Source organism: Camelus dromedarius, chromosome 1, assembly GCF_036321535.1.
Source record: "Camelus dromedarius isolate mCamDro1 chromosome 1, mCamDro1.pat, whole genome shotgun sequence".
Classification (NCBI taxonomy): domain Eukaryota; kingdom Metazoa; phylum Chordata; class Mammalia; order Artiodactyla; family Camelidae; genus Camelus; species Camelus dromedarius.
In genome coordinates this window covers 70323487-70351232 of record NC_087436.1, presented here as the reverse complement: position 1 = coordinate 70351232, position 27746 = coordinate 70323487, and the positions used below count along the sequence as shown (strand labels likewise).

General features: G+C 35.3%; 1 protein-coding gene across 1 annotated transcript; it reads right to left on the bottom strand.

The window, feature by feature from the left end:
• Positions 1–920: 920 nt before the first annotated feature.
• On the bottom strand, positions 921–25588 carry DCK (deoxycytidine kinase). The gene is made up of 7 exons (XM_010982638.3): positions 25197–25588; positions 21204–21319; positions 8992–9185; positions 7822–7969; positions 6311–6426; positions 4718–4808; positions 921–2809 (listed from the first exon to the last, which is right to left on the bottom strand). The coding sequence occupies exons 1-7, from the start codon at positions 25285–25287 to the stop codon at positions 2783–2785; spliced, it is 783 nt and encodes a 260-aa protein (XP_010980940.1). The 5' UTR covers positions 25288–25588; the 3' UTR covers positions 921–2782.
• Between the last annotated feature and the right edge of the window lie 2158 nt (positions 25589–27746).

Genomic DNA, 27746 nt, shown 5'->3' with positions numbered 1-27746 from the left:
TGCAAGTGTTGGGGCTGAAAGTACATGGGAATTCTGTACTTTCCACTCAGCTTTGTTGTGAACCTAAAATTTCTAAAAAAAAAATAAATAAATAAGCTCTATTAAAAATAAGTTCTGTAGTTTAATTAATAGCAGTGTACCAAAGTCAATTTCCTAGACATGATAATATACCATAGTTAAGTAAAACGTTATCATGGGGGTACACAGAAAGTCTAATAATTTTGTAACTTTTTGTGAGTCTAAAATTATTTCCAAAAAAAATTTTTTTTAAAGAGTAGTAACATTTTTCAAATGAGGAAGGCTATTACCTACCAGGATTTGTAAAAACTTAAAGAAACTTTTCTAGCATTTTTCTGGAGATAATGAGATTTACACCTTTATGTGAAAAACAGTTTGGGACTCCTTGTCCTTTAAAATATCACAGACCTAATTTACCAAGACCTAGGGGCTTGGTAAACAGTGCTCTAAGTTTTGGGCATAGAAGATGAAAAAACTCTGAATGAAGGTATAAGCCTTGTACAACTAATTACCTTTTAGAAGAGTAAACTATAAAAAGTAGAACATATACTTTGATGGGAGATGATCTGATATGGGAGACAGGATCCAAAAGATAATGCGCACCATCTGGCTCAATACCCTTACGCCCAAAATAAAAGTGGTAAAGCTTTTATTTTGAGTTATGACAAATAATACATTTTTTAGCTTTTCAATTTTACAGATCTAAAAAGTCATTAAGCTAACCATTTTTAAAGTTTATAGAAAAATCTCTGAAATATGTCTCCACTTAAAATAAAACCAATGTCAATTTATATAAACCATTGTCAACATTTTTATAGTCATAATTTTCTTCAAAAGTAGAATAAATTTTATTTCTAAAAAAGATACAATCATTTCAATGAGTGTAGCTCCATTAGAGTTCATATGATTTATACTTATTTATTAAGCAAATATTTAATTTAGCAAACAAACTCATTTATGTCAAACAAAAACAAACCCATACAATATCATGAGACAATTCAAATATTCATGGCAATTACAGATTTGAAACCAAGTCTCTCTCTCAAAGATGAGTGCATCTAGACTGTGTAATTCGATAAATCATCATCTTTGAATATTAAGAAACCAAAAACAAAAGATGACATTTTAAAAAGGAAAATTATAGTTTCAAAGTAAAAGTAACTCTTCCTCTCATTTCAAAACCATAGAATTTTTCTAAAATGTCAAGCAGAAAGGTTAAATACAAACACACTGCACACTTTTACTAAATAAAGTTGAAAAAAATCTATACTTACATACCTAAATCTATATATACATACCTGAAATGAATCCACACATTTTTAAAAATTACAACTATTGTACCCCTTGTCTTCTTTATTAACATGTGTATTCTCTAATATATAATCAACAAAAAATGATTTTGCTTTCAAGATGTGTAACATAAAGCAAGATCATTTTTATCAGTAATTTCTCTTAGAAGGGGGAAAACTGACGGTATAACACAACAGAGAAGCAAGCAAACTATAAACTGAAGAGTGATTATGATGTTTTCAAAGTAGAAATGTGTGACTTTTACTTACTTGTAAATAAAACTTTAAAATAGCAGGTTGCCTAACTACTCCAGACAGTCGGGAAAGTAGGATAAGGCAGGAAGCAGGAGTTAGTTCTAACTAAACAGACTCAATTGCTAAGAAGATACTGTCTTCAGTTTCCCTTTTGACTTCTTACCAAGCATAAAGGTGAAGAAAGACTACTTATTCCCAGTAGAGGGTCAATAAAGAATAACACGGAAAAACTAATCCCTCACTATGTCCTATTAACATTTTGCCTATAAAAATGGGAAGAAATTCAGGGAAAACTATACTTCCACCTCAAATGATTTAAAGGCAATCATAGCTTAAATCAACCTTTTAAGTATTGTTTCCAAAAGAATGGTCTGAGAAGGGAAAAAGCAAGTAGCTATTTTAAGTTCCAAAGAAACTGAATCTCTATGCTCATGTAATAATCTTCAGTTATCTTTTAAGTATAGAAACATTTCTACTTTAACCCTCCAAAATCCCATGCAAAAAGATGAAGTCTCACCCACACCACAGCTGTAGAAACAAAGGCAGGAAAAAGATTAAATGACTTATAAGTGATGCCATTAAAAACTGGGAACAAAGTCTAACCTCCTCTACAAATATGTTATATTAATAACTATCAATGAAGTGATTAAATACTAAACATGGTCTTATCTTCCACATAAACTACAGTGGAAGGGAAGGCACCTGATCAAAAGTGTTTAAAATAAAACCTCATAATCCTTTTTCTAAGGATTCCTTAAATTCCACTTTTCAATTTTTAATAGGTGTACTAATTTACACAGGATACATTACCACTTACTATGTAACATTAAAGTCTGCAATTAAGAAACTGGTCAGCGAGACGAGAAGCACCAGGAATAAAACGTCAACCCGCTGAGGAGGAGAACAGAGGGGAAAGACAGAAGGCGGCTGGGTCTTTCATAATGTAGCTTAGCTACTATAGTGATTCTGGAACCATCTACCTCCAGACTTCCTGTTGTAAAGAATAATTAAATGTCTTTGTTTTTTCAAACCCGCAAAAAAGAAAAAAAAAAAACTGGTTATAAAGTTTTGTATTGAAGTCATCAAAAAAAATTTTCTTTTTTAACAAAAACAGTTAAAAACTTGGGTTTTCTAGAGAGAGCTGTGTAAATACGGAGCTATGAAGATACACAAAGCTGAAGTATCTGGAATCATTTGGCTGCCTGTAGTCTTCAGCAAGATCACAAAGTGCTCAAAAATTCTTTTACCTGAGGAGAGGAAAAAATGTTAATATAACTCATTGGCTAATTTGAGGTATCTAATATTCATCTTCTTTTAAAAGTATCTAACAGCTGAAGAATCACACTTTTATAAGTTAACACTATCACAAAGCCAGAGCATTTACTTTCAGAGGAAATACTAACATTTCAATAGTAAAAGATGACTAACCTAAAATGCCATTACAGGAGTTATTAAATTTACATCTAAGATCGATACAGTTCTAAACAGCCATAACACTAATTTTGTTATCTCTTTATAATATTAGAGGCCACAGACATGTACAGCTTTAGCATTGATAACATTAATATCTGCAATGAGTTAAATAACTCCAAAGGTCCTGATTGTGTATGTAATCTATATAATAGATTTATAATTTTTCTGAAGCACAGATCTGAATCATATATACGTGTTATAATATTAATGTGTGAGGAAAGGTCATAAGCAGTGAATGAACTTAGCCAACTGATCAACATCACAATACAAGATACTATTGTCAAGGGAGTGGTATAGCTCAGTGGTAGAGTGCATGCTTAGCATGCCCTAGGTCCTGGGTTCAATCCCCAGTACCTCCATTAAAGTAAGTAAGTAAGTAAGTAAATAAATAAATAAATAAATAAATAACTTAATTACCTAGCCCCTGCAAAAGATACACTATTCTCTACATATTCTAGACTACACAGTAATTCTCCTGAATAGACAAAGATTATTGCCTTGTAAAAATACCTGAAAAAGAAAGCCAACTTTTAGCATTATTAATGAAAGTAAAAATAAATAATAACATAAAATGATTATTAATCAAAACACAGAAGTGTTAGATAAAATTAAAAAGTGGTTTTACAGATTCATTCAGTTAAAATGATGGTTGGCTGTTAGTACTGCCATGGCTGACTTAATTTTTTAATTTATTTTAACAGTATCACAAGTGAATTCTATCCTATATTTTTATCATTAATTAGTATGAAGAAGTCACTTGAATTTTCCAGATATGCTTTTCTTTGTATCATGGGGAACATAATGATATGCTATAATAGTTATCCATATGCTGAAATTTTCAAAATTCCTGATACCTATCCCTTATGAATGTTAAATATCTATTACAGTAAACAACAGATATTTTGTGACAAGCAAAAAGAAAAATCAAGTTTCTCTCAAAACTAAACAAACAAAAAATGTGGCTTCTTCTTTAGATCTTAGATCACTAAGTTAATTAACATGGATACAGGGACATTTGTTACACAATTCCCATTACTACTGTCTCTCAAGTGTTCATCAGTAGGTTCCCTCTCAGCCCCTTTATCAATATGAGCATCTTTCACCCAACAGAATATAGTCAACTCCCAAATATCTAGAGAATAAATTAACTCTGATTAAGACAATGACTCAATGATTAGACAATGCCAATTCACCATTGACAAGGTCCCCAATAAAACTCAAACCTAAAAATCTTTAATCTCAAGACTTAAGCTAAATATAAAAATGAATAAGATCTATATCCTATAATTTCAAACATCTTCTATTCTGAATTTAGTAGAAAAAGATTAATTTCACAGTTTATTATTAAAATATCTAAAGATTGGTGGTATAGGGAAGAGGGGAAGAAAAGAGAACAAAGCAGAGAAGAGGGTGAGCAAGAACTTTTGTCAATGTGGTTAATTAACTCTGTGTTACAGAAGAAACTCAAGGAAAAGGAAGTTCTTTATTTTAGGTAGTGTTACAAAGCTAGAATTTGAAGTTAGGATGAGAATCTAAACAGTCCATATCCCTCTAAAGCTCTTCACTGTCTCTTACTGTAACTCTATGTAATCTTTTGTTATAAAATTGTTTTCTCACAAGGTAGAACACTTCTTTAGACAAGATAAAACAAATGTTATTTTATAGTCTTTGTATAAATCTACCTTTTCAACCAGAATGTCATGTTTGTCTTTAAAGTCTTCATTAACATCCAGTGTTAAGATAGGCACTTCTTGTAGATAATCAAAGTTGGTTCTATTTAAGGAGAGATGAACAAAATAATTAGAAAAGGCAGTAAATAAAAGAGAAACACTAAAAGTTTATTCTTATGTCATCATTGGAAAATCAAAATGTTATCAATCATTTTATATTAAAGTTATCCTGCAAGTACTTCATCTGGTAGTCACTTTTTTCTCACCTACATTTACTATACATATCCAAAACCTCAGGTATAAAATTATATAAAGCTAGGCACTGTGAAATGTAATTCTCCTCAAAGACCAAAATCATACCATAAAGTAGGAATTTTGTTTAACATTTTTTATTGATTTATAATCATTTTACAATGTTGTAGGAATTTTTTTTTTAAAGATGAGAAAACTGAATCTCAGGGAGGTCACTCTGAGGCTCAGAGATTGCCTAAGGTTGCACATTAATATGCGAGATGGATTTGAACTAAGATCTGATTAATGACAAAGTACGGTGATCTAAGAAACAAATTTGAAATACCTTAAAATTCTCTATGAACGAGAGTAGAGGCATGGGGGAGGGTATAGCTCAAGTGGTAGAGTGCATGCCTAGCATGTTCAAGATCCTGGGTTCAATCCCCAGTACCTCCTCTGATAAATAAATAAGTAATACCTAATACCTCCCCCATCAAAAAAGAAAAAAGAAAAAAAAAAAAAAAAAAAAAGAGTAGAGGCATATCTAGGAGATACTGCAGATCTGGGTCCAGACCACTGCAATAAAGTGAACATCACAACAAAAGAAGTCACACAAATCAAAAGGTTTCCCAGTGAGCATAAAAGTTACATTTACACTATAATGCAGCCTATTAAGTGTGCAATAGCATTATGTCTAAGAAAAAGTAGATACCTTAATTGAAAAATACTTTATTGCTAAAAAATGCTAACCATCATCTGACCCTTTGGAAAGTTGTAATCTTTTTGCTGGCAGAGGGTTTGAAACATTGCAAGAATTTACAAAATGTGACACAGAAACACAGAATTAGCAAATGCTATTGGAAAAATGGTTCCGGGAGACTTGCTTGACACAGGGTTACCAAAAACCTTCCATCCGTAAAAAGTACAATATCCACAAAGTGCAATAAAGCAAAGTGCAATACAATGAGGTATGCTTGTACTTAAATAATGTATATAGATATATTTCCTACTTTATCACTTAATGTGAAATTCCATATATTATGTCGCAAATAACACTGGGGGAGATTAGCTACAAAGACTTTAAGAAAATAAAAAGAATCAAAATCCACACCTAGTGGGGCGGGTATAGCTCAGTGGTAAAGTGCATGCTTGGCATGCACAAGGTCCTGGGTTCAATCCCCAGTACCTCCATTTAAATAAATAAATAAATACCTAATTACCACCCCCCTGAAAAAAAAAAAATCCACTTAATTCTGGGAGATCCTACAAAACTAATAAATAAAAATGGCTGAAAAGGAAAAACTGTACTTGTTTGGATTAATGTTTGATAAAGGTATTAAAAATGAAGAGTAAATAAGAATAAGGAAACCTTACTTTAGTGTTCTATGCAGGAGCCAGCTTTCATGCTTACAGTGAAGCTTCTGTAAGTATTCAAGTGGAATACCTTGTTCTTCACTTCTTCCCCGTAAATATATTCTATTCAAGCATTTCTAAAAGCAAGCAGTAAGGGATAAGAGGAGTGAGGGAGGCAAGGAACACTTATTCTTGTCAGCTGTCATTAAATTTTTTTTCTTCAGTGTCTCTTTAGTTGTGCCAGCCAAAATCTCTATTTATTTCTACTAGAAAGGTGGAATAGTTCATTTTTTCCCTCCCTATGCTTTTCAACCACCTGGTGGCTCTGAACCAAGGAGTACTCTCAAAAATAAGTCAAAATATGTCTATAAACTTTTGACATCCATACTTGAAATATACTGCATAAAATAAGTTTGTTTAAAAAACAAAAAATTAAAAGGTTCAGTATACAAACTGTGCTTCAAAGTCTATTATAAATTCCCTCTTTTCAAATTTAAATGATCCTCTAATCAAATGATATCATAAACAATATTGATGAAATAAAATTTTGTTTTACACATTAAGATATTGACTATGAATGTTTCTAGCATAATGAAATTATTTGTATTCTTCATATTCGTCTATAATTCATAATAAAAACGAAAAATTCTTTTCAAAAATAAAAGTGAATTTCAAAATTGTTATTGTTAAATTCTAGCTTACTTGATATTAGAAGAGGAACAAAATCATTACAAACCTAGTTTCTTTGAAAATTCAGCTTCAATAGCAACACGTTCATCAGAGCCTACTTTGTGACTTAGGGAAAAACCAGGAATAAAAAACAAGAGAAAAATGGGGATGCAAGCAGCAAAACCAGAAATTTCTTAACAAATGTAAACTCTTAGGTTAATTTTATGAAAGGCATCTATGTACTTGGTCTTCCTGGAATCATTACATAATTTCATATGTAAACAAGAATAGCTATTTACAGCCTATCATGAAAGGCACACTTTCAAGTTGACAAGGGTCTTCTAGGTCTCTTTTCAACTGCAGCTGCTACCACCTACCCATTTCAAGCCACATTCCAAGCCACAAATAACCATAAAAGATTTCTTGAAATGAACCTCTATCAACTTTGCCACTGATTCAGCAAATACTTAATTGAGCTCCTACTATGTACTCAGGCCCTGTTCTAGGCACTGGAAATTCAACAGTAATTAAAATATCCAAAGTCCCACCTCATGAAGCCTACATTGTAAGAGTTGCTTGGGCAAGTTTCTTAATCTAGCTATGATAGATAAGCAATAGTTAGGAACAAATAATGAAGAATGGAACTGAGGAAGACCAGAGAAAGCGCCTACAAGAGCAACTTCCAAATCTGGGTTTACAGTTTGCTGAGAAAATAGAATGCTCCTATCTACACAGTTATGAGTTTCTAATTTGGAGGTGGAGAGTGAAGTTAACTGAATTGCCTTCACTGCATACCATTGAAAGGATTTCTAACTATTACTTCGAAATGTCAATGGAGCAAACAGATTTTTACTGAGTCTCACCTCTGGAGTGGCTCGAAGATAAATTATTCCATCCAGTTCAAGGCTTTGGCCAAACTGGTTATTCATCCAGTCATGCCAGTCTTGATAAATGGTCCACTCTGTTTCATTCATGCAGTCAGATTCATACAAATTAGATGCAAAAATATACCTGAAAGAGAGTCTACGTCAACACATAAATTCTTTCCAAAAAGCACAAAGAAAAAAGAAATTAGATCCAATTTCTAATAGACTTGAAACATTCTCCTAAAACCCAAGGCAGATAATGCTTTCGTTAGCAGAAAAAAAAATAACAACAGAAAAAAAAATAACAGGAGTATCTCCAACCATAGAATATATGGCCTTGGTCAGCGGTTCCCAAAAATATGGTATGAGAACCACTGGTAGTCCAAGATCCTTCTGGGGGTTTTTTGAGGCCAGATTAATTTATACGCTATACTTCAAAGAAAAGAACATATTACAACAGCTTAAAAATAGAAGCACAAATGAGCATCCAGTTGACTTCTATTAAGTCAGACACGAAAGAGATTTGCAAAAATGTAAAAAATGCTACTTTTCTAATTTTTTGTTTTGAAAAATATAATTTTCACAAGTATGTTATTTATATTGATATATAATAGATTTATTATTTCTAACTTAAAGTACAGTAATAATTTTTTATATTTGTCAATCTTAATTTCTACTAACATAAATATCACTAAGACACACAGCTCTTTGGGCTCCTTAATAACTGGTAAGAATGGAAAGGGGTCCTGAAGTTTGAGAACCTCAATTTTAAGCTAGTAAAAGAACCCTCACAAAATAAGCAGGTAATTCCAAGCCCTCCTTAGAGATATATGATCTCCTTGCTCCAGGTACAAGTCTAGAATACAGATCCAGATTTAACCAGAGCAGATAAGAACTTTAAGAGAGTTGGAGGAAAAGAATTCTTTGCAAATTTGAATGAGATGAGATGACCACCACATTCCACCGCAGTTTCCATAGCAGCTAGCAATTATGTAGAACTTCCCTAAAGCCACTGGTTCCAAACTGCTGAAGGTATTGAAATGCCATCTTCCAACTCAAATCTCCAACTCAACCTCTCTTATTACTTTGATTCCCAGGAAACAGGGGGAAAAAAGTCCAGTTCTAAGCCAATATTCTAAACTGACAAGTACTATCATTTATATATACCTGTCACTATACACAGATCGTTCAAAAAATAACACAGGTTCCTCCGCATCTTTGAGCTTGCCATTGAGAGCAGCAAGCTGTGCTCGGATTCGACTGAGGCAGGCATATGATTGGAAGGTAAAAGACCATCGTTCAGGTTTCTCATACATCATCTGAAGAACATTTCCACCACTCTTCTGAGACGTTGTCAGTTCCTATTTTGAATTTGAAAAAAGAAGCAAAAAGCAAAATAATGATTAATAGGGCTATTTAAATTTTTTTTAAGTTGGAAAAAAAAAGAAGTTGGATAAATTAAAAAGACAAACAACCAAATCTAAAAATGAGCAAAAGATCTGATAGATATTTTGCCAAAGAAGATAGACAGATGGCCAACAGGCACATGAAAAGATGCTCAACATTGCTGACTTAGACAAACACAAATCAAAACAATGAGATATTCACACTTGCCTCTGGAAATAATAAAATTATTCATTACTCTCAAAATATCACGGAAGTTAACTACTAACATGTTTCACTGCTTTCTTCAGGTTTCTAGCTTAGCATCTACTTTGGACAAAGTACTATGTGTTTAAGTAATTAAATACACAAAGTCATCTTAGGTTCCTTCCAGTATTCCTTTCACACTTAAAAACCCCTGAGATACTTACGTGGGGCCTATTGTTAATCTCTCTCCAACCACAGTATCCACTAAAATATTCTATATTCTATATAGCCAATTTCTTGTTATTAGATTTTTATATAGTCTGATTAAAGCAACTTATGTTAGGGAATATCTTACGTAATCTTCGGGTTTTTTTTTTTTAAAAAGAAGCTTGGTATCCTAAATGAATCTCTAATTTGCAAAAAATATAGAAAATAATTTTGAGCATCTGAGACCTATCCATTGCCACTTCACTGCTACAGGCCAAACTCAGCAATTCCTATCATTCCAGGCTTCCAAATAAAAATAAGGGGGTGAACAGAAAGAAGCCACTGAAATTTCTTCCCTTGTGTGATAGTATTTTCTGTCTTTTTAAATTAAAATTGCACAGTAACAGAATATAGTATAATACTTTTGATATGAGTTGTCAGATTAAAAAAGAAAAAACAAAAACCCAGGACCCAGAGATGCTTCATCAGCCTTTTCTATAATGTCAAGCTACGTAAAGATTCCCCCCAAAGCTGTATCAAGTCTTTAATCTTGTTTATTAACTTTTAAGGAATAAAATATGACCGCTTAATTCATATTCTCAATCCTAGTTCAAATAAATACCCCTGAACACTTCTGAAAGTCCATGCTCAAAGTAGGTGGTTTTATTCCGGGGGGAGCGGGGTGGGGGGATGGAGTTCAGAAGTGTAAATACTACAACGGACCTCAAAGTTTCAGTTAAGAACTAAAAACCACACAAACACATGGCACTTGGAGGCAGAATTTAAATTTCATACCACAAACCACATAATTAAGTGAAACTTCCTTTCAAAACTGAAGAAGAAAAAGCATAAAACGGCAAGAAGCTAACAGTCAACAATAGGTCTGTTTAGGAAATACTGAGCAGATGATGGACTGAAATTAGGGTATAGTAGTTGCCTTCCCAAACTGCTTAAAGAATAAATTTATTTTTATTAGAGTTTCAAGAGCTTTGCTGATTTAATTATAAATTGCCCACTTATTCATCATCCTCCATGGAGAAAACGTTTCATGCAAGTGAATTTTTCAGGCTAAATGAAGTTTATCAACCCAACCAAAACTTTTCGTGTAGTTATTTTTATAAAGAGGACACAAGTGTATATTTTCCCACCATAGTAAGTATAGCAGTTTGAAAATTAGTGTCCGAGACAACTTTATGAACAGTGACTGCTGGATTTATAAGAGAAGTTAGCCAAACAGCGTAAGTCTCTATTCGGCACATAAAAATATCAGGCACAAAATGTTTACGTTGCTATTTCATCTTAAACTAAATGAGCTCAAATTGCCATTACTCTTCAGTTTATGTCTGTTTTTCAGTTTTCCTGTTTCCTCCTTTCATGTCAAGTTGTTGACATGGCTGCCTCTTCACAGTTCCTCCCTTGACAGCCCTAATAAAAAATAAGTTTATTAGATTGTGACAAAAGTGTAATTACATACCCTATGACTAAACCACATTAACTTTAATGCATAATTTTGGGACCTCCATTTTGGCCACTCAAATGATCTGCTTCCTTCCTTGTTCTCAGCTGTTTGTGTGTCCCTTATCCAGTACTTCCAACTATTGCAAACATTCCCTCCTCAAAAGAAAATTTAATTAAAGTTGTGTATATTTTCATCATGTATTGTCATTTAAGTAAAGTTTGGCAGGCCTAAGATAATGTTGTAAACTTTTGACAGATCAACAAGCTCTTAATAAAACTTCCTTATCTTTCTTAGATTTCAACTACTCCTGAAAAAGGGTCTGAGTAGGACCAAAAATTTAGGCATATACCCACAGTGGGGAAAACAAAAAACAAAAACAAAAACAAAACTCCAATAAAACAGAAATATTAGGCCACATTAAAATTCTTTCAGTACTGACACCAGATTTTAGGCAAATTTATTTTTCAGAAAGGAGGAGAGTTGTGATTATTTTAAAGCAACTGAAATTCAAAACAGCTTGAGGGGAAAAAAGTGATACAGAGATACAGTTATGAAAAAATTTATGAAAAAAATTATCAGTCATGATTCATTAATCATTCACAAGTAACAGCTGATTTCATGGCAGGTGCTAGCACTCATCTGATGGCAAAGGTTTTTCATTCAGTAGATGGCTTTTTCACTTTGCTGATAATTTTTTTCACTGTGAAAAACTTTTAAATTTGGTGTGGCCCCATTTGTTTATTTTTCCTTTTATTTCCCTTGCCTTTGGAGTCAGATCCAAAAAACATCACTAAGACCTATGTCAAGAAGCTTACTGCCTATGTTTTCTTCTATGAGTTTTATTATTTCAAGTCTTACCTTCAAGTTTTTAATCCATTTTTAGTTAATTTTTCTATATGGTGTAAGATAGTGGTCCAGTTTCATTCTTTTAGAGGTAGCTATCCAGTTTCCCCAACATCCCAGTATTGAAGAGACTGTCCTTCCCCACTGTATATTCTTGCCTATTTTACTGTAAATTAACTGACCATACATGCATGGGTTTATCTATTCTACTCCATTCCATTGATCCGTGTGTCTGTTTTTATGCTAGTGCCATAGAGTTTTGATTTCCTATAGCTCTATAGTATAGTTTGAAATCAGGGCGTGTGATACCTCCAGCTTTGTTCTTTCTCAAGATTCCTTTGGCTATTCAGGATCTTCTGTGGTTCCATACGAATTCTAGTTCTGTGAAATTTCTGTGAAATTCTTAGTTCTGTGAAAAATACCACTGAAATTTTCATAGCCACTGCAATGACTCTGTACATTGTTTGGGGTAGTATGGACATTTTAACAATATTAATTCTTCTAATCCATGAGCACAAAATATCTTTCCATTTATTTGTGTCTTCTTTAATTTTTTTCATAAATGTCTTACAAATTTAGTGTACAGGTCTTTTCACCTCCTTGGTTAAATTTACTCCTAAGTATGTTATTCTTTTGATGCAATTATAAATGAGATTGTTTTCTTGACTTCTTCTTTCTGATATTACTAATGTATAGAAACACAACAGATTTTTGCATATTAATTTTGTGTCCTACAACTCTACTGAATTCATTAATGAGTTCTAACAATTTTTGGTGGAGTCTTAAGGGTTTTCTATACATAATATCATGTCATCTATAAATAATGACAGTTTTACTTCTTCCTTTCCAATTTGTATGTTTTCCATTTCTTTTTCTTGCCTAATTGCTGTGGCTAGGACTTTGTACTGAATGGAAGAAGATATCTACAAAACATATCCAATAAGGGGTTAAGATCCAAAATATATAAAGAACTTATACAACTCAGTAACAAAAAAACAAACTATCCGATTAAAAAACTAGTAGAAAATCTAAATAGACATTTTCCCAAAGACATACAGCCAACAGGCTCATGAAAAGATCTATAAATCACTAGTCATCAGGGAAATGCAAATCAAAACCACAATGAGATATTAACTTATACCTTTCAGAATGGCTATTATCAAAAACACAAGAAATAACAAGTGTTGGTGAGGTTGTGGAGAAAAGGGAACCCTCATTCACTGCTGGTGGGAATGTAAATTGGTGCAGCCACTGTGGAAAACAGTATGGAGGTTCCTCAAAAAATTAAAAATAGAGCTACCACATGATCCAACAACTCAACTTCTGGGTATCTATCTGCAGAAGACAAAAACACTAATTGGAAAAGATATATGTACCCCTATGTTCACTGCAGCTTTATTTACAATAGCCAAAATATGGAAACCTAAGTGTCCGTCGATAGGTGAATGGATAAAGATGCGGTATATGTATACAATGGAAAACTATTTGGCCATAAAAGAGAACAAAATCTTGTTCTTGTTTGTATGGTGACAAATGGTAACTAGACTTACTGTGGTGGTAATTTCACTATGTATACAAATGTTGAATTACTATATTGTACACCTGAAACTAATACAATATTGTAGGTCAATTACATCTTAATAAAAAATATATTAAAATAGTAAATACATAAATATTAAGTTATTCAATATTAAATATAAAAAGTTTTTTTCACTTAATGAAAAGATTTATTTGATACTAAAAAAGAAGGGCAAGGTGGTGGTGGCAGTATTCATGTATACATGGAATTCTCTGCAGCATAAATGTTAATTCAAAACAGAAAATTTAAGTCTTGGATTAGTCTGCTCTATCCTCGGTTACATTATCCATTGATTATGTGGCATGTTTTTAAAAAAATAAGTGTGTATAGGAATGTGAGCACAAAGGGCATATGTTTTCCAAAAGTTTATTTTATATGTCTCAGAATTAGAAAATAGAGAATATCTGTTGAAGAACTAATATGTTCACTATTCAAAATATCCTTTCATTACGAAAATGTACTTCAATTTTAATGATAATTATAACAATACCTACCATTTATTGTCTATTTTATGCCAAGGACTATATGAAAAACTTTACATACATTATATCAAACCTATGAAACCTAGTTAATAAATTTTAAAAAGGAGCTTAAAATGTTGAATAACTCATTAATATCAATATGCCAGGTAAGCAGCAAAGCGAGGATTCAAACCTAAGACTGATTCTAAAGCCACATTCTTTCCAAAATGTTGCTCTGCTATTAAATACTGAAGTATAACTATAAAGTAAACAATACTTACATTTGATTTCTTGAAGGGAGATATTCAGATAGTATGTGGATGATTAACTGGTGCTGGTGCTCTGTATTTTCATAATTTTATTTTAGACATGGACAACTTTACATAATTATACAATAGAGAATTCACTAATGACATAAATACAGATTCACTAGTGAAAATACACCTGAGTTTTTTTTTAAAATAAAACTAACCATGAAAAACAATTTTTTGTCTTTATCTTTGAGCTATTTCAGGTTGTCTTTGCTGCACAAATACCTCTCACCAAAATCATCAACTTTAAAATAAATTTCAACAACTTCCAGATTAATTAATTTAACATAGCACTTTTGAGTTGAAGTTACATTAAAAAATAAATTTAAGGTACTTCTATTTAGAAATTGTGTGTGGCAGGCACTGCTATGTGTTCCCTAACACCAGGTTGCTTTTCTTCCTGGCCTTAGAGCTAGGCTTTATTTCCCAGTCTCGCTTGCAATTAACTGTGGCCATGGGACTCACTTCTAGACAGAGGAAGTAGGGCAGAAGCAGTGCATATCAGGTCCAGGCTGGACTCACAGAAGCCTCATAAATATGATTCTTTCTTTATCCATCATCTGGAAGCAAAAGGAAACCAAGGCCCTAGCAGCAGTTTTCAACTTCAGCTCCAGGGCAGGGGTATTGAAGTATGGTCCCCAAAACAGCAGCAACAACATCACTTGGGAACTTGTGGGAAATGCAAGTTATTGGTATTTCCCCATCAAACCTATTAAATGAAAAACTAGGGATGAGGCCTAGGCCTATGGTCTAGCAAGTCCTTCAAGTGACTCTAATGAACATTAAAGTTTGAAGTGCTGTCCCAGAGGTTCGATGAGCCACAAGCTAGAAGGGGCTGAGGTCTCTCAGTCATAGCATGGTATGCCATCCACTCAATACCATATTGTACTGTTCTCTGACTGAGAAATGGAATTTTATTGTCTTAAACCAGAGATTTTAGAGTTTACTATAGCAGTACGTGTTACTTTAAATTTACCTGATACACTTAATAAAATCTATCAGAAGTGAACTTGGTTCATCTGGAAAGCACTTAGGATCAATTTGCTATGCACTGTGAATAATACTGAAATAACAAAATAGGGCATGTATATTAAAATTAAATGGGCTTGTTACAATACAGAGAGTGAACAGAAGTTTGAAACTTTTTCCGAATACACTTAAGGACATTATACTCGGTGAAATAAGGCAGTCACAAAAATGACAAATACTGTATGATTCCAATTATATGAGGTATCTAAAGTAGTCAAGATTCAGAGATATAAAAAGCAGAATGACAGTAACCAGGAGCTGGGGGAAGGGAGCAAAGGAGAGTTGTTTAAAGAGTACAGAGTTTCGGTTCTGCAAGACGAAAACTTCCAGAGATCTGTTTCACACAATATAAATACTTAATACTGCTGAGCTGTACATTTAAAAATGGTTAAGATGGTAAAATTATTATATGTGTCTTTTACCACAATAAAAAATTAATCACATAAACAATGGCCACACATCTCCTTTTATTTGGATTTCCTAATAAATGTAATCTCTCTTGCCCAAAGCAATCCCAAAGTCTGCTATATGAAGATAATTTAGAGGACCAATCCTGATTCACCACCTAATTATAAAAATAATAATCAGCTAGTTGTTCTAAAAATACAAATGCTTAAAACTAAATCAAAAGTCTGTAATAAAATTTGATAGCCTTGAAGACGTTAGTTTTGGCTCTTAGTTTAACATTGTACCAAATAAGAAAATTAACTATTAGCCAGGATATCATTTTCTAGTTCTTCAGGATAACCTAAGAGCCCATACAAAATTTTTTCTTCTAATCCTATGAATGATATTTTTGAGACTACAAACTGCTGGGGTTTTCGTATGCAATTACAAATGTTAAAAATAAAATACTTACTAGAAATTTACCCAAAAAATACTGTGTATCATCTTCAGCAAATTATGTATAATTTTATTAGTTTTTCCCCTCTAAAAAGTACCTAGATAAAAAATGTGAATGCCTCAGGGTCAAATTACATTAAGTAAAAATTAATAGAACATCTTTGGAAAGCAGTTTGGGTATATTTACTTTAAAAAAATCTGTATCCCTAGGCCCACTTAATTTCACTTTTGAAAAATTTATCTTAAAGAAATAATCCAAAATACAGATTGGGGGGGGTGGGGAGCATATAGCTCAACTGGTAGAGCACATGCATAGCATTCATGAGGTCCTCAGTTCAATCCCCAAGGACCTCCTCTAAAAATAAACAAGTAAACCTAATTATCTACCCCCACCAAAAAACAAAACAAAACAAAACACAGATTTAACCACAAAGACAATTATTACAGTGCTAAGCAAATGGGCTATCATTCCTCTATTAGGCATTTATATTAAATAAATAATGGTAAATACTGCCTTTAGAAATCATTTATAGTAAACTTTTAATGACATTTTAGATTTCCTTCGACATAAACACTGTGAGGGAAAAAAGCAAGGTATAAAACTGTATATTGCTGGGCCAAGTAAGACCTGTAGTTAGTTTTCTCTGGGTGACAAGATATAGTTAAGTTTTACTTCCCTCCTTTGGTAGTGATATTTTCTTAACTTTGAATAGTGAGTACTTACTACTTTTTATTTTTTTAATTATGTATCCCCACCCACCTGCCAAAGTTGGATAAAATAAATTATCACCTAAAGTAGGTAAAAGATACATATAGAGTGGTGGGATTATGAATAATTTTTATTCTGTTTCTCTAGTTCATATCTGCAACTCTGTAATTCACTCCATGATAGAACACTTCATGATTTTACAGAAAGTGCAGATTATTGCCAACATAAGGAAAAATGAGAATTATCAAGCAAAGATACAAAATCATTTATCTTTTAATTCTAATCTAACCTTTGAAACACTACAAAAGAGTTAAGTTCAATCAAAAGAATCAGAATACCAAACATGATAATCATACAATAGTCAACAAAAATTAGGTGATTTCAGAGGGTATGAGGGAAAGTACTTTATCAAGCATTCCTAATTAATTTTCAAAAATGATTTACCAATAAATATGCTGTTGTTTCACAGATAAGTACACTTTATTCTTTCTTTCTCAGATTTACTAATTTTTCAGTGGCTTCTTAGTGGTAAGAAGGTTAGATAAAAGTAAAATAGCACCTCACAATGAATAACAAAGGAACAGAGTAAAGATATCTCCCTGTCTGTATATCTCAAAAATAAGCTAAAAGGAAGCAATCAAATCAAAGCTTTGCACCTAAATAATAACAAATCATCAAATAAAGCACACTGCTATTTGAAATAAACATTTAATTCAAAGACTGATAATCATCTGGGTGATTTAAAGATGATCTTATCATGGGAGGGGAGATAACAATTTTTTAGGCACTTTGCCTCCTTACTTTGCTGAAATTGGTGGCAGCTCATCAATAGTATAGCAACATTTCAGCCACTAGGTGGCAGGTAAAAAAACAAAACAAGCTAAGTATGCAGGTGCAAATTAAGTTACTGACTAGGGGAAGAGATCAAAGGTACCAAGAGCCCAACTCGTCCAATTCTACAGCTACTGCCTAGGAGTAAATGGAGAACATCCAAAGGACCGGCCTTACCAGGGCTCGGTCTGAAGACAATCTACTTCTCACTACTGACAGCATGCTAAGAAAGCGGAGATTTGGTATGTGATTCACACGATAATCACAAGGGATAGATCGGGGATGGGTCTGGGAAAGAAGGACTACTCCAGGATGAAAGAAGAAAATCTCATTTTTTGAGGTCCAAGAAAAAAGAAGAAAATATCCAAAGATCCTGGAAACCCATTCACCCATTACTACCCTCACATTCTACTACCTTATCCCCAAAATACTATTCCCATAGTCTGAAACTCCACCTAGAAGTACAGGGGATTAACAACATGGTAGCTTTGAATACACAGACAAAAATAAAACTATCTTTTAAGAACGTACCCTAAAATCCAATGACGGTAACTGAACTGTAACATCATGGAGACATGACAGATGTACACTAAATTGAGGCAAGTACATGTTAATAAAAGTATATCTTAACGATAATAATAGGATTCTCTGCATGGTAGCTATAAAGAAAGTTTGGAATTTTGACTCTAGTACACAGGAAGAAAATTCCCCAGCCCACAAACATATCAGATCCATGAAGCCAACAGAGTCTAAAAATGGAGACAGATGTATCAATGCATCATAGTCTATGACATCAGTCATTAAGCTAATGTAACTAATTAACCTGGACTCTGACTCTACGCTTAACAAATTTCTGATACATTGTCTTCCCGTGTATATTAATGCAATGTTTTCAACCTTTCCTCTCCAACATAACTAAAGGGCTCAACACTCCCCACACCAACAGTGATTCACTAGGGCATTTTTAACCAGGAAGCATCCCACATATTTAAATTCCCAAGGGATTGTTTGTTGTTTGAAAAAAACACCTCTATATCCTTGAGATTCTTATGAATTTCTTCCATTGGTTGGGAATTATGGGCCTACATAGAGAATGGATTGACCTAATTCAATGAATCTGATAATTATATTTCTCTCTGCAAATTAAAATTTTTGACATTTTGGTTTTTATATGTTTCTGTGCATTTGGTTACTGTTATGGTATACTGAGAGATAGAGACATTTAATGTGCCAACACACCAGTTATACATATTTAATATGAGTTAGAAGCTATAATATCAAAACCAGAATGGACCTTAAATGAAGGTCACCTAATCCAATCTACTTGAACATTCCCCCAATGAAAGAATCCCTTCTCTATTTCTGACATTGGTTTAATTTGACTACTTTCCACCTACCCCTCAGAAAAATTGCACTGATAGTTGACCCCAGAAATAAGAGGGAGAAAGCATTTTCAGAACACAGGTCTCTCATTCCTAAAGGTAAGCAAACTTGAGTAGAGCACTTTAGTGAAACAGGCCACAAGACATACTTTAGGAGGTTAAAACGCAGGGTGAGGGAACAGAGGATCCAAAGGAAAATGGGTAAAAGGACCTGAAGAGGGGCTTCACAAAAGAAATCCAAATGGCTAATAAATTAGTTAATTAAAGGAGCATAATCTCATTAGCAATAAGGAAAATACAAATTAAAAACATAAAAAAGTTCAAAGTAATGACAAAAATTAGGAAGCTGGACAATACTAAATAAGGCAAAGGGGTGGACTAACGACAGCCTGAGTAGACTACATCATGGGGAGTATAAGCTGGTAAAACTGCTTTGGAAAACAAGCTTCATACACATACCCCACCACCTAGCAATTCTACTTCTTATTCCAAGAGAAACCCTTGCATGTGTATACCAGGATTCATATTCATAACAGGGCTGTTTTTACAGCAACTAAACCAGGAACCACTCAAAAACTGATCAAAGGTATAGAGAATGGACAAATAGGGATATGAACACAACTGAATACCATACGGCAATGAAAATGAGCATGCTATAGCTGCATGCAACAATATAGATAAATTTCACAAACTTACTAAGCGAAAGAAGAGGAAAAGGAATGCCAACAGAAGATATTCATATAACATTAAAAAACAAGCAAAACTAAACTACATTTCTTAGAGATATATTTATGTACATCAAATTCTTTTTAGAAAGTAGGAAAATTATTATCACAAAAATTACTCTGTGTGAGTAATTACCCCTAGCAGAGTTAACACCCTTGGGAAGGAGATATTGTGACTTTCCTGTGTCCTGTGAGACAAACAGGGACTTCTAGAATGAGAGTAATGTTTTACTTCTTGACCTACATGATGGTTATAAAGATGTCAGCCTTCAAATTGCTCTTCAAACTGTACATAGGTTTCATATACTTTCCTATAACTACATAATGTCAATAAAAAATGTTGAAAGAAGCAAATAAATCTATCCATTTAAAAACTCTGCTTAAGGCTAATCCTGCCTTTCCTCCAAGACCAGACTGAAATATCAATTTCTTAAGAAGATGGAGCCTATATGGAAAGGAAGTCCCTTCAGGATTTAGTCCTGGTTTATTCAAAGGATTGGGGTGTGAGTGAGCTGGGTTCCAGACCTAAAGTTAACCATGCTTGGCAAACAGGTATGTGAGAAAATACTTTCAGTTATTCAAAGCCATATATCCTCAAAGTCTGTAGAGCATCTTGCTGGTGATTCCTCCTTGTGTGCATGATTTACATTTTAAATATTCAATTATTATTCCCAGATTCCTCATACTAACAGCTAAACTTTTAAACATATACTTTTTTCCCCAAAAAATCTCTGTCCTCCTCAGACCTAACAAAGTTTCTAGCATGCATTTCCATTTTGAAGATTTCTATATTGCTTTCAATTTTAATTCTTCTTTCTCCAGAAATGAAAATCTTAGCAATCCAATCTCTCTCCTTCATATACATACATTAAAAGTTTGCTGTAAAAAAATGGGATTTAACTATTATTCTCTCTTTCTCATTTGCAATGTAGGACAGAAATTGCTGGGAATTTGAAACTTGTGTCCAGGGTGAAAGTCTGACAAGAATCAAAGTACAAAGAAATGAGACATAAACAACTCTCTCTAAGACAAAAGGCTTGAAAAGTTAAACTAATCAAATTTAGCTATCAGCTGTTTTTGTTTTTCTCATTTATTTGTTTTCAAAATGTAAAAAGCCACTAAAGGAATTTAACTTACAATTTAGATTTTCTGAAACTTGTTAACTAATTTTTTAAAACTTTAAAAATTCTACTTAGATGCAATGAAGTGCATGATCCTAAGTGCATAGCTCAATGAGTGTTTACATATATACACTTTCACGTAACTACTGCCCAAAAGAAGATATAGACTTAAAGTTGTATTTGAAAGTTTTATTAGAAAAGGAAAAACAAACAAAAAACCCAAAAATACAACTGCTTGTCTAAATGAAAAGATTTTTTTTTTACTAAATAGTTAAATTTATTTTCATACCTCAAATTCATCTTGAGTACTTTGAACATTGCACCATCTGGCAACAGGTTCCGGAACCACTTCCCAATCCTCACAGACTTGTTTAAGGACGTTCACAAATGTTGACTTTCCAGCAGCTGTTGTAAGAGGAAAAGTGAAACTGAGGAAGGAAACTTATCAGGAAAAAAAATGCCAAGATGGCCACCAGCTTTTACAAAATTTCTAATAGCAAACCATACAAAAAAGAAAAACACTCAATTTTCTAAACTTTCTCTTTTAGATTTTTTTAAAAAGAAAAGTAAAAGTGTCCCTATCAACTTGTATTAAGCACATTTTTTTTGTTAACTGTTTTTAGTGTACCAAAGCCATGGAACAGAAGAATTTAAAAATCCTAGTCCTAGACTTACTTTCCTTAAGAAAACAGTTGGAGATAACTTTGTAGGAAGTGGTTAAGGCTATGCTCCCACTTAATTAGGTTATGTAATTTTGGGCAAGTCACGGAACCTCCCTGAGCCTGTTTTCTCATAATACAATGGAGACTGTAATAATATCTTCCTCAAGGGAACTGTTGTGATAAACAAGTCAACAAGACCCTTGCATTTTCAAAATTTTCCTTTCTGCTAGCTCTATTTGTTCAGTTTACAAACAAGCTCAGGTCTTTCCTATCTAAAACCAATTTAGAAACAACTAAATTACAAAATTAATATAAAGACACATCCAATGCCTAGAGTTTTAGGATAGGAAATAATATGATTATTATTATGACACTAATTATATGGCACAATGGCTAACAGAAATTATAAAAATATGTTTGTAAAGCAATTCATACAAACAATAGCCATGTTTATTCTGCTTCATTTTCATGGTTCCGTGCACTCTATCCGACTCCTTAAAGAAAAAAAAAAGTTGTATGTACTTTACTTCTCCCTGATCATTTACTAGTTTCTGAGCTATTTAGGAGGAAAAAAAAAAAAAACAGCTCAGGTATAATCAAGACATTATATTCATTACTTTAAAATTACCTGATAATTCACTTAATTTAATAGTAGGAAAAGTCCTGACCTAGAATTTCACAGGGTGTAGCAATAGTCTTAATGACCACCACACCCCTCCACTGAAGTCACCAATGTGATTTAGTCATTGGTCGGTATGCTTTCTCTCTCTCTCCATATGTATAAACAAATGCACACACACATAAACATAAAAAAAGAAAGGTGACACAGGGAAAAGACGACAGTTGAGAAGCAAAACAAAAAAGTCGTATCATCAATGGACAGGAGAAAAACTTTAAAGGATGAACTAGGTGACCATCAGGTTTAATCTTAAAAAAAAACCCAAAAAACCCTGGTAACCATGGATTTCACATGAAGAGGGTAAGCAAAGAAACTGCAAGGCGTTTAGAAGAAGGGTAAGGAAGCATAAGACGCTCACCAGACATTCACTGAGCTAGAAGGAGGAAGGAAAGAAAACCTGATGTTAAGAGCACCCAAGGAACACATTAAAACATCAGCCATGAGCCAGTCTGAAAGACCTTAAGGCCAGAGCATTCAGCTTTCTTCTGACACTGCTTACGAACAGAAGTTCATGTGGTCATACTCTGAAATTTAAAGATTAATAACAGTTACTCTCTAAAATTACTCTTTAGTTTAAGCAGTGTAAAAATCGTTACCTGCAGTTCCCAATCAGACTAATATCCAGTTCCTGAACCTTGGGGGAGGAAGAGGGGGGCTTGAAACAAGCTAATTAATTCATTAATATTCTAAGAAGGCAAAGGAGAACAAGAACCAAGGACACTGATGTTGATGTTAATACTTTAAAAAGTCATGGGACCTAACAAAATTACTAATGCCAGGCAGGCGTTACAATGCCAATAATTATTCTATACAGACCATTAAGATGAGAAGTAGGTAAGGCCTCCAAAACTTAACATAAGGGAGTATTTTAGTAACAGAGAACATGAGAAAACAAGTTACATGAGTATGAAATGAAAATAATCAGTTAAAGTTTACATTCTAGAAAACAGAGGAATCACAAATACCCTTCTACACCCAGATTAGCGATCTGTACATTTCAAGCTTATTTGGGTCTGGCAAATAAGGCAGAGGGCACATGAACAATAGTACAAGAGCATTAATAAACAGCTACTGACAAAGCCTCAGTGCTGGGGAAAACAGTTAAATGGTAAGGAATATATTCCATCCAAACAGCAAACTGTTGTCTTACAAAAACGCAGGCGCAGTGTTGCCAGATCTTCAGATTTTCCAAAGGAAGCTAAGAACCTAGACGTTTATGGGATATCTCAAAAATGTGAAATTCTACCAACGAATTAAAAAAATTTTTTTTCGAATTTGGACAGGCCAATATTGTGTAAATGCAGGCCATCAGTTTTGCAACTCCTTCCAGTGTAGGCAATGGGGAGGTCAGAGAATTCTAAGCAGGGGATAATACAATCACATTTGTATGAAGACTGCTCTGGAAGAATTGAGAGAAACTGGAGATGCGGTGACATATTAGGAAATAATTTCAGGTGCCAAGAAGATTAAAGATGCTTGGAAGGAAGTAAATTTCTTCTATGATATGTTGCTTAACTAGATTTAGGAAAGGGAAGGGATTAATTCATTGTGGTATGGATCTGAGAGGCTGTTCATTCAAATTTACTTTTGAAATGGCTTTGTTCAATTACTTTCTCTGTCTTTATATTTGGTCTTCCATATCCAATAAGTAGCTGTGAGGAGTCATACTAGTAAACATCCACCTTCCAAGAATTTATCCAGATAAGAAGGTGAGAGTCTATTACATGAATCTTTCCCACTGGTGCCTTAATACTGGAGCAATGAAACAAGATGTCCTCTTTGAGGGTGTGTTCAGCTTTTTCTATTCCTTGGAATGCCACTAAAGTACCTGCTTGTCTTGCCTTTTAAAACAGGTATAAGTGCTTTGAATGTGGTAAGAATTAAAACACTTGCTGTACGCATGAATAGCCAATATCTAACTTGGAACTAAAAAAAAATCCTATCAAAACAGGAAGTATCAAGCATAGGTTTCCTGTGGTAGGAATAGAGAAGAACCAGAAGTTCACATATATCCTGTAAAATGACATCTGGGTTAAGAACAGAAATAGTAGTGGTCTTTGAATCATAACACAATGTTTACTTGGATGCTGGGTAGGGGAGTTCGGAACTCTATGCTGCTGAGATCATTAAAAAACTCTTTCCTTGTACTCGAATGTTTATAGCAGTTTTATTCATAATCTGAAAATAGGCAGCAATCCAAATGTCCACAACTGGGGAAGAGAGAAACTGTGGTATATCCACGCAATGGGCTATTACTTAGCAACAAAAAAGAGCAAACCACAGAGACAAGCAACACGAATAAATCTAAAAGCATTATGCTAAATCAGAGAAGCAAGACACAAAAGGCTACATAGTCTAATTCCATTTATATGACATTCTGGAAAAGGCAAAACTGACAGGCAATAGAAATCAGACACTGTTTGCCAGGGGACAGGAATGGAGAGGGGGGTTGACTACTAAGGAGTACGAGGGAACTTTCTGCAGTGATGGGAAGGTTCTGAATCTTGATTTTGGTGGTAATAAAACATTATGTTTGTCAAACCTCATGGAAGAGTACACCTAAAAAGGGACAATGAATCTATGTAAATTGTACTTCAATAACTGACACACAGACATTTCCCTTTTAAAAGCAAACCTTCATTTGCGCGACCCCAACAAAGTGGATGAAAGGGCTCCCAAGCGCGCCTCACCAAGGCCCGCAGGCCAAGGCGCGCAGCTTCCCGCCCAGGAGCCGCCGCCACCCTCGGGGCACCGGAGGGAAGCTGGGGAGGGCAGAGGGATGTTTTCGGCGGAACGGGAATTTGAGTGCTTGCCCGCACCCCCAGGACCAGGATGGGAGGAAAGCCCTCACTGAGGAGCGGCAGAGATGCAGCGAAGGGGCGCTTCAGCCGCAGCCGCCGCCGTCCCTGCCTTGGGACCAACATTTCCCGAGGTGCCTTACCGATGTTTCCTTCGATGGAAATTTTCTTGACGCGGGTCCCCTCAGAGCTGGTTGCCGGAGACGGGCAGCTCCTCTTGGGTGGGGTGGCCATGCGTCGTCTGGTGGCGGCCCGAGCGCGTCGGGCAGCGAGCGCTGGGAGGTGTCCACAGGTGCACGAGCCGGGGCTCGCGGCGCCAAACGTGCCGGGACCTGCAGCCTGAACTTCCGACCGAAGCTCTCCGGCTGGCGGATCTACGAGTTTGATTTTGGCGCGCGGAGGCCGCTGCCGACGGGGGCGGGACTGGGAAGAGGCCGACCGCCCAGCGGGAAGCCACGCCCCCGCCGTCTCCTAAACCTGCGAACCCTCCGCGGCCCCCAAGCCTTCGCCCGCCTCGAGCGGGGCGCCTGCGTGCGCGTAAGCACGGCGGGTCACGGCGCAGCGGAGGGCGGGGCCGCGCGCGCGCCGAGAGGCGTTTCTTCCCGGTACACGGGGGCGTGGGCGTTCCCAGGATCGTCTGGGAACCGCGGGCGGGCGCCCCAGGTCCGAGGGCGTCCGCGGGCAGAGGGCGCTGCCTGACCTCTTCACCTAGAGTGGGCTGGGCTTTGGAGAATTCGCCTGTCCCGTGGGGCGTGTGGGTTCAGAGCGTCTGGACTGAACTGGTTGGACTTGAGACTTTGAACTCTCCAGGGGAGGGGCAGTGAGTAGCAGGAAAATCAAACAGGTATTAATTACCCTGTGTGCTAAGCCTGGAGGACGATCATCAGGCCAGGTGGCGCTGGGCAGCCCAGCTTTCACGGAATGTATGAAATGTATCAGACATTATTTCCAGCGTTATTCCTGGAGTAACTAGCAATCGAATGCCGGAGATCCTACCATTAGCCCTATTTATCCTCTTCCTGTGAGGAAACGGACACTGAGAGGTTACCTGTTGAAAGTCTCAAAGTCAGTGAGTGGAACCGGGATGGGAATTTAGGTATTCAGATGCCACCCCACAGGAAGCCTTTCCTGATCTCTCATATCCTGATTTGGATGCCTTGTTTGTGCTGAAGGGGAGCAGAGTTGGCCGTTCCAAAATATGCCACTTAGGCATATTACTTTGAATAAGGACACCCTGACCCTCTTGTTCCTCCTGAAAGCAGCATATAAATCTCCCAAGTAAAAGGTACCCTGCCTGTATCAGGAAGGTAGAGGGCATCCTTATCACCGGATATTGGGAATTTAAGGCAGAGAAGGCTAGATGAATAAACCTTGTTACTACTTCATCAGTTTACTACAGCAGGCCCAAACCCCTTCGCCTTGTCAATTCGTCACAAATTTATTGCCTCTTTTTCTAAAAGGTATAAAACCTTCCTGCTTTGGTCATTTCATTGAGTCTCCTATTTTTATGGGGCTCCCACAGGTAATTGGTTTTTCTCCTGTTAATCTGTCTGAGGTCGATTTAATTATTAGACGAGTCAAAGATCCTAAGAGGGAAAATTTCTCCACCCCTACCATGCCGTGAAGAAGTTACCATACTGGGTAGGTTTCTGTTCAGCATGACTATAAGCTTAATTAGCTTTGCATGACCTACACTTGGCACATAGTTAACTAATGTATGTTGAATTTTGAATGCCTACTTATGTGCCATATACTCTGCTAGATGACTGTTTTAGGTGCAGACAAATGCAGTGTAGAAACACCTAGAGGAATTCATTTTTAATCATAGTAAAGACTTAGTAAACAGACCACTCCCCAGTCTAGAAGTTCCCAAGTTCAAATTGTCTACAGAAACCAAAGGCCCGGTTCTTCTTTTCTCCCTTAACAACTATCATGAGACCTGAAATGCATCTAAAAGTGAGGTCAGAAAAGGAGGGTAAATGGTGAATCTGCTCTCAGAAATAAAGCGCAGAAGTCAAAATGTGATTCCATGGGGAACTCTAGAATGGAAACTGCAAATATCTTTTTTTTTTTGTAACAGTTCTGTATTACCTTGTTACGCTGTTATTTTATGTGTATTACTTTTTGTTTATCCCTACAGTGATTAGTAGCAAATCCTTGAAATGAAAAGGGCCTGAATACTTGACATCAGGATGGCGAGGAAGCTGGGGAAGCTATGAACCACGAAACAGTAAGGGTGTGGGCAGCTACTGAGAGAGGAATAAGGGAGAGTAAGTCTCTGAGACCTTCAAACAGGAGGAAAGTGGAACTAAGTCCCATATGGATCCGATAAAGATGTTTGGGTTTAAGAAGTAGAAATCTCCAAGTGTGGTCTCCAGCCCCCCAAAACTAAACAAAAACCAAAACCAAAAAAAGTACTTGTATAGTGGAGTGAGTAAGAATTTAAGCACTAGAAACAAATTCCAGCTCTGCCAGTTTCTGGCTGTGAAAACTTGAGTTGTTCCAAATTTAAGAGTGTACATCAAAAATGCAAATGAAGTAAACAGGGAAACAGGGAACCTAACTCTGCTGACATCAAGTTCAGCATAATTTCCCATTACCCTACATAACCTGTGGAGAACACCAGGAAGAGACAAGAGAAAAAGCACTTTCAAAAGCACCTCCCTGATTTTTGTCCACAATCTCTTATCTGA

Coding starts and splice junctions, on each gene's coding strand:
- DCK (XM_010982638.3), bottom strand. CDS start 25,287: ATGGCCACCCCACCCAAGAGGAGCTGCCCGTCTCCGGCAACCAGCTCT. Junction 7,970..8,991: donor CGATCTGTGTATAGTGACAG/GTATATATAAAT, acceptor ACTCTCTTTCAG/GTATATTTTTGCATCTAATT. Junction 2,810..4,717: donor ATGACATTCTGGTTGAAAAG/GTAGATTTATAC, acceptor TCCTCTCCTCAG/GTAAAAGAATTTTTGAGCAC.